The sequence below is a fragment of the Simochromis diagramma genome, unplaced genomic scaffold, assembly GCF_900408965.1.
Source record: "Simochromis diagramma unplaced genomic scaffold, fSimDia1.1 OVJJ01000371.1, whole genome shotgun sequence".
Classification (NCBI taxonomy): Eukaryota; Metazoa; Chordata; class Actinopteri; order Cichliformes; family Cichlidae; genus Simochromis; species Simochromis diagramma.
Window position 1 is genome coordinate 5,868,572 of NW_024386920.1, and position 12,916 is coordinate 5,881,487.

Here is a 12,916-nt window from a genome sequence, read left to right on the forward strand (position 1 = left end):
TTGATGAGGCCATAATCTAACATATTTACACATTTTGTTAAATATCATCTACGGGTGTAGTTTCTTATTTTTAGAGTGACTACTACGAATGTTGTTGGCGACTAATTTGTAGTTGATTAATCATGAGAAAAATCAAATCCAGTTAATGATATTTGTAATAAACATTGGCAATACAAATACTAGGGGTGTATATACAAGATATATGGGACTGTCAAAAGTCTTGGTTAATAAGCTTTAAATGACACTGAAATGCATGGAACCTTGCACCGTATACATGTGTGGCTAACATTAGTAGTGCTAGCACCAGTAGCCTTCCATCTCTGCAGGCTGGCATCTACACACCTGAGAACAGCCTGCATATAACCTTTCATTTTCTGCATCCGAGTACTGTCTGTCAACATTGGTTCACACAGCTGTCATCTGATTACTTTCCACTTTGTTTGTTGTGACAACAGCCCATCACACAGGGAGAGGCAAAACCCATTAGCCTCGGATAGTGTCACTGTAACATTGCGAACCATCTTTGTACATAAATTCTTAAAAATATAAGAACAATATATTTACCTTGCGTTGCAATACCATTTGCATTTCACCTAACCAATGGAGTAGAGCTGTTGTATGATACAGTATCATGCACTGCTTGTTGTGACTATGGTAAGAGTCTGTGCACTGTCAGCTGCAGCTGCGCGGTTAGGCACCCGTTCGTGTCACAGCATTTAGAAAGAAAAACAGAGATTGACTGCCTCTCCCAAAGAGCACTGCCAAGACAAATCTATGACTAAAATTTCAGACTTTGGATGACACAACTAGCAATGATTGTTTTTTGTTTGTTATGATTAGGATTTTTTGATTTAAATGGATGAAACTGTGTGGACATGGAATGACTGTTGTGATGGCTGTTGAAGACAACGCATCTTTCACAGATGCATCACAAGTTGAAATGACTCACTATGCAACAGCGCTATAGAATGAGCAGCTGTAGCAGATAAAGTATGAACAGTAACCTCATGTCCAGTGATAGAAGGAAGAGCAGCTGCAACTTGCTCACACTTGCAGCTGGATACTGTCAGGGAGTAAAAATATTACAAAGTGTCACATCATCTCTTTTCTCTTACAGTTATGTTGTAGAAAGTATCTTGGCTGTCCATTCAGATATTCAATTATCAGTTAGCAACATAAACTTTAAGTCACACAAACTAATACGAATCCATATCTTCATGAGGACATCTTATATCAACTTAAGTTGATATCAACTGCTATCAACTAAAGCTGGCAAAAAAGTTGTCAAAGTTCCCTTGAAATAAATATTTGAATGTAGAAAAACATGTGGGTAGAAATCAGTACTAATTTCATGCATGATGTAAATTTTTTAGATATACCTATGAGGTTTATTTCACCTCTTTTTGGATATAATGTATGAATTTTGATTGCAAAGACTGCGTTTTACGGGTTTTGGTTGGCTGCTGTATTAAACTGAATTACAAAACAGTACTGTTTATCTGGTTAAAGCTCAGATGCTACTAATGTGCAGTATTTATTTTTGCATCTACTCAACCATTAATTCATATTTCGATTCAACAAAGCAGTGACTTCCCTCAGTAAGATTTAACGTATTACATCACTGGAAAATTCTCTGCAGCAATTTGCATTTGCAGAAAATCACCATAAACCAATGGTCAAAATACAAGATAGACTTTTAAAGCTGTATCGGGGCATCTTTTGTCTACCAGGTGGCAGAAATAATCAGAAACAACCCTAAAACAACAGTTGCTACAACTTTTGTATCAAGGTGTTCATGGACATATACAGGGTAGTATAAGCAATCCAAAAAAGGTGTGTTTCATAAATTTAATGTAGAAATACAACCTTTGCTGGAGTCCAAAGAGACGTCAGATTTTATGACAGTGTTTGGCAGAATGAGACGTACTTTGAAGCAAACCATCTTTAAGTTAATTTGGTATTTCACTGGACATAGGCACGAAGAGACTCCCTTATGAGGATTATTCTCTTCATCGGTTGCAGTTTTGATGCATCAGATTTTTACTGGTCAATAAAATCCAGTGTCTGTTCATGTGGATTTACCAGCAGACATTACTGATAATGCCATGCTCTAACAGCCTCATATATTCGTCATGTTGTATTTTTCTTTTGACCAAGTAATCACACTAAGACTACCTGGTCCAAAAAAAGACCAATAAATAAACAGAACTATGGGATAAAAGTACACATCACACAATGTGAAGAACCAATCCATCTAACAATTCTGTATTTAGGATTTTGTACACCATCTTAAACTAGGACCAACATTTTTTGAACAACAGAAAGTCGTTTAACAAATAGATCTTAATTACAACTTCCTAAAGTCGATACAAATAAAGTTAACAGTCTGTCACTGAGTATTAGATGGGCAGATGATGTGACAAATGCAAAGTAAAGAGCAGTTACAAGGCCTCTGAAACAGCACTGAAGGTTTACAGCATGTCGGCATATTAACATTATTACAAGAACTAGATATTGAGTGTCAAGAAAGTACCCTTTCATTCCAGTGAAGATTCACTGTCCCATCACACATCCTTGAAAAGTATACAATATGCAGTTGGCCAGCAATACACATTAGCAGCAGGAGTGATTCTTCCACACTGTTAAATCTGTGAAGATTAAAATTAACAACACTTTCCCTCCGTATTTTTTTCCAAGAGGGCATGAATTGAAGCAGTTTTGGTTAATTGAGCAGTCTAATATCTTGTGACACCTACAAATAGTTTATAGTAGCTTGCGGGTCTACTCCTACTGCAAATACCATGTCTATTTCATGTTATGAAACACAGACTGATCACAATTACTGTGACAAAATAGATATTTAATGACAGACCTTCTTCTGTAATGTAGGATGAACACAGCACCAAGTGTACAGGAGCTGAATTTCATAGGTGTTGAAATAAGTTACCAAGCTAAGCTAATAAGCTTCATCAATTCAAGAATTTAAAAAGTCTTGCGGGGATTCATCAATACTGAAAGTATTCAGACTACAGTACATGATGCATTCACCCTTTAAAAAAAGAAAATTTAAAAAAAAAAACCCAAAACAAACAAAAACCCCCACTAACCATAGCCTTTACATTTTTCATCTATAGAGCACATGACTTTTGTAGGTCTGTCACGTAACCAGTCTCTCTCACTGACACTTGCTTTTATTGGATAACAGCTGGCTTCTCATCCATTAGGGTCCTAAAAGCTAAACATGAAGAAATCCAAATAAAAACTAATCTTAGCTGCATTCTTTGCACATTCAAATTGTTTGCTGACAACAGTATTAACTGTTGGAATATCAGATAGCAATAATGCTGATATGGATGTGTGATGTTTAAAAATGTTGTGTTCAGTGTAGCTTTGTCCATTTAATTTTAACACCTCTTTGCAAATTCAACCTTCTCAGATTTGGTTATGAGTGAGCGCTACTTCATGATGGGAACTTATTTACTCCAGTATGATATGCACATCACATTAACATTGTCTGAATAAAAGAAAGTAGCTTAATAGCTTAAGGTCTTGCAAGACACTGGATGTTATAAAGGGACAAATTTTCTAAAAATCACAAATTCTACACCATCAACAAGCGGGCTTGTTTGGAGACCATCTGTTAAATTAACATTTGTAGGCTACATAGCTATGGACTGTTTCAGTAGGTACATCGATGAACATTGACTTCCAAGAGACGATCAATGACTGCAAAGGAACTGCCTACTGAGAAGCTGTTTTATGCCATTTCATATACATTAGCTACAATATGATCACAGCTTATATTTCTTAGAATTTAATTTTTGAATAACATGCAAAAGCTCTTTTAATCTGTATGTCATTTAACTATACACCAACAGACCTGGGGTCTTTACTACAAAGCAAGTTTGATGTACCTAGGATGTCAGGATATTTTAACCCAGAGTTCATCAATCTGGCTAAGAGCACATTCACATGAAAGGGTTGGTGCTGGCATCATCTGACCAATCACAAACATGGAAAATTCTACTGCAGCAGAGCATCTGGAAGACATAACTATCATATTAGAATAATACAATAGTGAGAGGATGACTGGGAGAGGGGGAAAGCGCTGTATAAATGTGTCTCTGTGAATCTAATCTGTGAATACCTTTCATGTTAATCAAATTGGGCATATTTAAAGTCAATAAGGAAAGCTAGCAGAAATGCTGATTGTATGGGCTAAGTTAACAGGCTTACCAATATCACCGCTCTATTGGTCTGAAAGTAAAATTTCAGTTTTCATTATTTCAGTTGCAGTCATGTTGCTATTTGAATGAGTAAATAGAATAAATATAAAAACAGAATTCAAGGGTACACGCCAATTTGATATTAGGTCTACAAAGACAAATGGGCGCCCCGTTTTCAAAGGAGTAACTTTTGTAAAACAGTTTCCTGCCAAAGTCAGAGGGGTATTATTTTCCAGAGAACTGATTGGTCAGCAGGCAGTGATTTCTTACGTGTTCATATTTAATCTAGAGTATAATCTGCGCCGCAGCAGATTAGTTCTGCTGCATAAATTACAAAATAAGTTCCCATTGCATGTAACTCGTTGAGAATGGAACTGCCTTCATAATACAGGAACCTTAGGGTTAACATTTTACATATTAGCTAGCTAACAAGCTAATAAAAAAACAAAACGTGATTTAACCGCAATCAAAGAAATCTGTGTGTGTGTGGAGATGCAGATTTCCACTAAATGGGCATGTTGAGTCCATGTTAAGGTCTTCTGTTTAAGCAGAACGGGCTCAGATTGATTACTTACCTGAAGGAATGTCAAGGTACACTGTCAGGTGTTTCATAATAAAGGACAGCTGATGCCTTTTGTTTCGCTGTCAATAAGACACAGTGTGATCATTTTCACCTGACTCAGTCTATAAAAGAGATGGCTTTTCCTTTGCATTCACAAGTTATTAAAGTCATTCAACAGTCAGCTGAAAGTTGTCACGACAGCTTCAACTGAAATGAGCGCCATAAACATGGTTTGTCACATTAGCATTTTTCCATCATTTTAAACTCAGGGTAAGGTAAAGAGAAACAATGACCAGCAGCTCAATCTTTAGTGGCAATTTTAGTGAATTCTGAAAAAAAAGGGGTTCAAAGTGTATTCCTGAATTCTAAAGAGAAGAGTACAGAAAATGTGGTATTTTTCAACTGCTACAAATTCTGTAAACAAAAATACATGAATAGCATAAGCAGATAAAGCAGGAAACTATTGACAGCCCTAATGAGGAGCCACAATGTCTGTCAGTTTAATCATGTTGGTTAAATGCTTATTAAGACTACCCATTAGTTCATAGTCCTCTCTTCATCTCCAGTCTCTTCCAGGTTCCTGCAACATTTAGTTGTTTAACCTAACATGATGATTATTGCTTCTCTACGCTATGAAGCTAGTATGCCTCACTATTTTGACCAAAAAGTAAAAACGACAACTCTTTCAGGTAAACAGTCAGTGAGAGTAGGAACAACACATACATACACACACACGCTCACACCCATTTAGTCAATCAATGTGAACATTGCAGAGTCAACCACTCACATATCAGTGAATTTAAACTTTATGTCCAAAAGGTAAGCCACACATACCGGGACACAAAAGACACAGAAAAGACATACATGGACCGAGTCACCCAAGTGACAATCCATAGAACCAGCTGAAGCACCCCCGTAACGTGTGTTTCATCTCACACCGCTGTGTGTTTTGAATTCTCGTTTTCCTTCATGGGCGAAGAGGCAATATTCCTGTTGAACTGGCTGAAACTGGCTGCCCTGCATCTTGCCCTTGGCCCTCCTCCTCCTCGGTCCTCTCCAGCTGTGGGCCCCGATGGTAAAGTACTGTAGCGACCCGGGATCGGCAGATCCTGCCCTGGGGGGAGCGTGTTGCCGCTGGGGTGGAGGGTGGCATCCTTGGCAAACAGGCGCTGGATGAGTTGTAATTTCTCCTTCTCCTCCTGTAAAAAGACATCGACCAGGAGCTTCTTTTCCCTTTTGAGCTGCTCCACGATGGTTTTGGGAACATCAGGAATCACCCAGGCAACCACGAGGCTGAGGAACATCACCAGGTTCTTGAAGAATAGGAGAAAAGTGGGAATTTAAGTGATAGAAAGACTGATGCATGTGGAAAAAAGTGCGATTGATGATAACTGTGACAGTGACATACTGTATATCAACCATATCAATGTCACTGAGCCATTATGTCAAAAATATATACGCGGCTAGCGTAACATGCCAAAGTTGAAATAATGGATCCTGGCACTATTACAATTGTCCACTGGGTTATACCTGAGAACCAGCTGATCAGTGATGATCCCTGATAGCAATTTGGACCAGTTTAATGCAGAAGCTGATGTTTGCCTTTGTGCAACTTTGAGGTCTTTGGTCAAATCAAAGACAAACCAGTTCAAGTGATGAGAACGAGAAGGTACAGTCTGTAAATTTTTCACCGCAACACGTCAGTAGATTGAAGATTGCATTCATCTGTAGTGAGCAGAGATGGGCAGCAATGCATTACTGTAATCCGATTACTTTTTCAAGTAACGAGTAAAGTAAGGGATTACTATTGCAAAAAAAGGTAATTAGATTACCGTTACTTTCCGGTAAGCACACTGCGTTACTAAAACCATGATTTTTTTTGTGAGTGTCTCATGACAATGATGTAAGAGAGTGCGACGTTCGTGGCATATATCGAGTGCGGGAGAGAGTATGCCCGTGCAGCTTTTAAAGCGTGGAAGTACTGACCTTACTTTGAGCTTAATTCCGTAAAAAGTGACAAAAACATTAGCGTCCGCTGTTCACTGCGTGGGAAGAAAACTTCTTTTTACAGCAAAAAAACCCCTAAACTTCAAAGCAAGCACCGAGTACGCACCGAGTATGCTACGACGTAATGGGAAATTCACAGACAAACTTCCATTGACCGCTGCGGCACACCTGCACCAGGGCAAACCTCTGCCTGCCCCACTCCTGCTATACAGGTGAAAATAGAGCAACAGGACCGCTGAATCTTTGATTTTATTTATTTTCTGCTGTGTTTTACTTGCATCTATTGAAAAACTGAGTGTAAACACAAAAAAATATTTTATTTTATGTGCAGGAATGTGCAGAAAATAGGTTTAGATGTTAAACAAATTTCTTCCAGTCAGAGAATGTTGCACATAATTTAATGTTTGCTTGATGCATAAAGTCAAGTCATAAAGATTAAAACTAATAAAAACAAATTTTAAAAAGAGACTTTTTCCATTTGATTACATTTTATATGATGGATTAGGCAGAAAGTAGAGCTGGGCTGAAAGATCTATTGCTTTATCACCTATTCAGGTTGTAAATCATGTTTTTAAAAGTAACTAAGTAACTAATTACTTTTGAAAATAAGTAATCAGTAAAGTAATGGGATTACTTTTGGGGGGGGGGAAGTAATTAGTAATTAGTTACTGATTAACTTGACCAACACTGGTAGTGTGTGTACTCAGATACCAAAGTGACTCCGGACTTTTTCCCCCTATCTGCGCAGGCCTATTGTTAACCGGAGCTGTCAGTGCTGGGTGAAACATTCTGAGGAGTCCAACATGGACCAATGAGTGAGAGAAGCTCACTTCTGACCGATGACAGCAATAATGAAGTGAGTTGTTGAGGATTTCCCAAAATTTGCAGTCTGTAAGCACTGCTGTTTTTTCTGTTGTTAGGCTCAACACACACACACACACACACACACACACACACACACACACACACACACACACACACACACACACGTTTCTTTTATATGCATCGCTGCAAATGCAGACAGGATTAAAAAAAAAAAAACAGAAACTGAGTAATACACTGAAATTGCACCTGGAACAGAATGACGAAGGCGAGCCTTGCAGCCAGGACACACCAGTACTGTTTAGAGAACTGGTACGCGTCTGGAGACCATGGGGGTTCCCTGTAGTCTTTATACCTAGAACAAAAAAATAAATAAATAAATAAAACACCCATGGAGACAAGAATATCTACGAGTCCAGAGTTTGAGAATATGAGGCAAACCTAAGATTAAACTGATTTACAGCATCTTTATCTAGCTGAGACCTTGCCTAATCAAAACATATAGCTCCTTGGCTCAGTCGAGAAACTTAAAGTGCAATAAACTTTATCAGGATTCCTTTCATTTGTTGTCCTTGTAGTAAACACTCTTTATTGTACCTTCAAAACAAACATGGGGAAACTCAAACCACATGTTGTACAAACTGTCTACATCCTCCAAATAAGGACAGAGGCAGAATAAGATAACAAGGACTAAGAATAACAGCCAAGTGCACAACAAAAAGGTAGACAGGGTAGAGCCATTTTACCACCACTTCACACTTTGACATTATACCTGGAAACTTCACTTAACCATAACTACTACCATCCTCACCCAAACCCTTACCAATCATACTAAAAAGCACAAACTGAGATTATGGGGATTTGTCGTTCCCCAAATCTTGAGTAATTAGATTGCGGTCCCCACGAAATCAGCAATACCGGATGTGATACAGAAATTGTGTCAGTCTGTTTTAATCATCACAGAAAGATGTCGTCCAAATTCAGTTCAAGGGTAAAAGAAGGTGAGGAGTGAACACGTGAAATTAAAAAAATAAATAAATAAAGCACAGTTGGTTCATTATATCTTTAACTTAAAAAAAAAAAAAAAAAAAAAAAAAAAAAAAGCGGTTTGTTAACACTGGAGAAAAAATGTGAGTTATTTGCTGCTGGAAGAAAGTCATGAATAATATAGTTGGTACAGCTGGTACATTCAGGTACCAGAGCTGCTGCTGCTTCTGTATCTGTTGGCTAAAATGCAACCAGAGAGGATTAGAAAACAAATGTCAAGTTGCAACTGGACTGTTTGAGATTCAGCAGTATTATGAAATCAAAGAGACCCTGCTGAGTGAGTGTTGGAGAAAACCTCAGTGGTTTGTTGGCAATTTTCCACCCACTCTCTCTTAAAATAAAATAAGTGAAACTGACAAAAAAAAAAAATTCCCAAGAAAATAAAAGCATTTGTGGACAGGCATCTGATTTGAGCTACTGCATACATAAACTAACAGTCTAGATGATCCAACTTCAGCACAGCCAAGATTATTTAGATTTCCAAGTTCCTTAAATTCACTCGCTCCTTAATGAAGGTTGCACCCTCTTTACATCCTACTTTAGGATTTAAAAAAAAAGCATTTTCAAAAGAAAGGCAATGAGCAATAACTGTGGGTTAAAATACCTCCATCTAAACACATTTAGTAAAATTGTGGGTATTGAAACTCCAAATGACAATACTACTATGCATGTTATGGAACTGGCTGAGAGACCTTTGCAACCTGCAGCATTATGAGATGTTATGAAATATCACTAAAATGCCAGTAAAAGCATTGAACAGCCTTAACCTGTAAACATCTGAAACGTTGAAGCTCACCAGAGTTCAGCAGCAGGTTACTAATCTGACCATCGACCAACCTTCTACAAATATGTAGAGAATGACACTTGGCTTTATGTTACACTGCTTTTGGCCTCCGTTTTCACAGCTATTGTAAAAGAGGCTGCATTTTCCTGTGGGATGCAAAGTACAACATAGAGCATTCCTTTGAAGCCAAGAACTAGGAGACAGTCCCTCTTATTGTTAACCTCAAGCACATCTTTAGGCAGAAAACGCGTCGTCTGAAACCACTAAATGTACAGAAGAGTGTGGAGACAAAGACTGGCTTTATGTGGAGCTGTAGCTATAGACAGACATCTATTCAACATTAGGTTGAATCAGTGCACATTTAAGACATGGAGACACTCAAAATCAGGTTAAAAAGCAACATTTACTCCGTACTTAAACATGTACTTTAGTGGAGACTTAAAATGTTATGAAAAGCACAACCAAAGAACGATTTTCAATCAAGTACTCAAACTTTAACTGCTTGCACTATGCTTGGATCAAGTGTGGTGCAGGTCCTCTCTCATTTCTGCAGCAATTTATGGAAACATGATTACAGAGATTCTGGGACTCTCCACCATTTGACCTTAGAACTGAAGAAGCTTCTCGGATGAGAGGTGAAACGTCTTCAAGCAACTTAAAGAAGTCCAGACGCTTTTCTTTCCAAGCTCCTTAGACTACAATGACCTGGATGACTGAGAGCCTTCACAGAAATTACAGAGATTGTAATATTCTTTTGAGCATGAAAGTCAGAAAGTCAGTCATTTCTTTCCTGCATTTATAACTCGATCAATTCTGGAAGATCCCCAACAACACTGGCTCAAATAAACCCGCAAATCATGACAGAGCTTGAACCTGAAAACTATATTACTTATATTTTACATAGATGTATTTAAAACTGCAGTACACACCCCAAGAAACAAAACAAAAGCATAACAGAAAAGAAATGCAGGAAGCTCGAACTGCAGGGCAGTTTAACACGTCACGCAAACAGGATGTCTCACATCAAAGTTTTACATTAAAATGACTGCACAGCAAAAGTCAGTTCCACACACTGTCATGAAAAAATTCCTCTGAAGTCAAAATAAATTAAAGGGACTGAATGAGCTGCCTCACTAAGCACTTGACTAACAGTATAGAAATAACAGAGAGGGAGGGGAGGGCCAGTGTGTGTGTGTTAGCATGGTCTTATGATGCCTGACTCCTTCTCCTTATACAGTCATGAGTGAGGAATGCTGTCCGTGAGAGTCAGTCTTCTTTCCCTTTCTTTTTCCTTTGATCTAGTCATCTGTCTCTCAGTCTCTCAGTAATATTTTTGCAACATTTTGTTTTAGGTCATCTTGAAATATTAAAAAAAAAAAAGAAATAAAAATAAAATAAGACCAGTCTCTGTCAGTTTAATTCACTTAACACTTCTTAGGTGGAATCACAAATACAGTTGTGCTATCAAAGATGATTTTTCTCTCTGTTCTTGTGTGTGTGTGCACACATGTGTTTTCTCAAAGCTCCATGTTTGGTTAAAATAGTGGAGCTCTGCAGCACTGAAGCATTTAACTCAATATTCTTTCAGAAGACCTCTCAATAAGATTAGGGTTACTATGTGAGACGAGCGTGTTCGTCTGGGACCAAGGGGTCAGACCAGATAAGGGTCAGGTCATTCCCATCTATAAATAAATAAATAAATAAATAAATAAATAAATACACAGTAAACCTGTGTTACGCAACATGTTTGCTGTTAGCCATCATCCTGTTTGTTGTACGAACATATGAGCTTCATATTGGATCTATTTGGTAAGTTTGGCATCACCCCACATTTGCCCCAAACACCTTTAACCCTTGTGCAGTTTATTCATTGTCTCTAGATCGCTCTAGGCAGGAAAATGGAGCCGGATGCAATCTTTAGGAGGGCAGACTTTGGGGGCACAAAATTTTATGTTGTTTTTCCAATGAGGTCACGTTTCATTTCAAACTAAAAACATGGAGGATTATTTAATGCTGGCAAATGGCAGTATATACTGTATTAAACTTTACACTATATGTGGATCAATGCAATCAGCATACAGTAATATAAGTCTTGAGCCAGTCCCCATCTCTTTATATTTCACTAGGAAAATGTGATTCAGTTAAATGTGCAAACATACATGGAAATACAAAACATAAGGCAAAACCACAGTTGTACAATTGAAAAAAAAAATAATAATAAAAAATGTAAAGTCAATATTTTATATGACCACCTTCGGTGTTGCCGTGATGTAGCCAAATCAGTCTGGTATTACGTCACAAAGAACATAATAAACTGACAGAAAACCAAATCAAATGTTCAGAGCTACCCATTGTTCTTCAACACAGCCTGAACTCTTTAAGAAACTTTTCATGTCATTCTTTTCCTGTAATTTCTTCAAGTAGTCTTCAGGAAGGGCATCTGGCAAAATAAAACTCCCAAATCATACATAGAGCTGTAGTAACTCCTTATACATAAGGGAGTAGCTAAAAGTAGCAGTCTGTTGGTAGCGGTCTTTAAGAGGCTTCTTGAATGACATTCCAAAGCTTTTTGGATTTCGACTGACTTTTGTTCTGTTCTGTCAAAATTATCCCACACTGCTTCAGTAATGTTGTAGGTCTGGGCTCTGGGGAGGCCAATCCATGACAGTGTTCCACTATGTTTTACAGATTACTGTACACACTCACTACTGTACCTTTCTCCTGACCTGTTCCCTATAAGTTTCACGTTTTTTTTTTTTACTCTGCTGTGTTTGTCACAACCCTATTACCCATACTCTCCAACCTGAAAAAGTACGTTTTTAAATTATTGTTTCATAAATTCTTGACTTAACAGACATTAGTTTAAGCAGCTTTAGAATTCTTGTTCAACATTTCACTTGTGACATTTTTGTTTTTGCTGTAATTCCAGTTTATTTTCAAATATTTGCTCAAATACAGTATTAATATACTGTAATGGCAAACTAATACAGAGGCAATATATTAAACCCGACTCAGCTAATCAAACCATTTATGATTAAAAATTACATTATAACAGGGTTAAAGTCAGAGTCACAGGATTACACATGATAGCAGGTTAAAGGAATTCATTACTTTTGGCTGTATACTGTATGATAAATGTGACAAATATTCAGGATTACAGAAATGTTTACTAATTTTTATATGTATTTAAAACATTTGTTTAATATGTATAGTACAACACAGGATAAATGTGGTTTTATAAAAAGGAAAGACAATTTGAAAGTAATTTGTCTTTTGTTGCTAATATGACTAACAGGGTTACACTGGTTAGAGTCGACTCATAGTGTTAGTACACAGCTTTGTCATATCACTTACTGTTGTACTATTAGTTGATACTGGAAACACAATGTCTCATGTTTAGTGCTGTCAACATGTTTAACAGATTCACTTATAACTAAACCTTTCTGAGTTAACTTCAATAATTACTTC

General features: G+C 37.5%; 1 protein-coding gene across 6 annotated transcripts in view; it reads right to left on the bottom strand.

Annotated features, from left to right (window-relative positions):
* Nucleotides 1-2,692: 2,692 nt before the first annotated feature.
* The window catches only part of ano2b (anoctamin 2b), a 72,403-nt gene continuing 62,179 nt past the window's right edge, over nucleotides 2,693-12,916 (bottom strand). For all 6 annotated transcript variants that reach the window (XM_040036755.1, XM_040036754.1, XM_040036756.1 and 3 more), the window contains 2 exons: nucleotides 7,867-7,972; nucleotides 2,693-6,101 (listed from right to left, as the gene is read on the bottom strand). In XM_040036755.1, coding sequence (XP_039892689.1) covers nucleotides 5,721-6,101; nucleotides 7,867-7,972 — 487 coding nt within the window. In that variant the 3' untranslated portion in view covers nucleotides 2,693-5,720. The remainder of the gene's footprint in view (nucleotides 6,102-7,866; nucleotides 7,973-12,916) is intronic.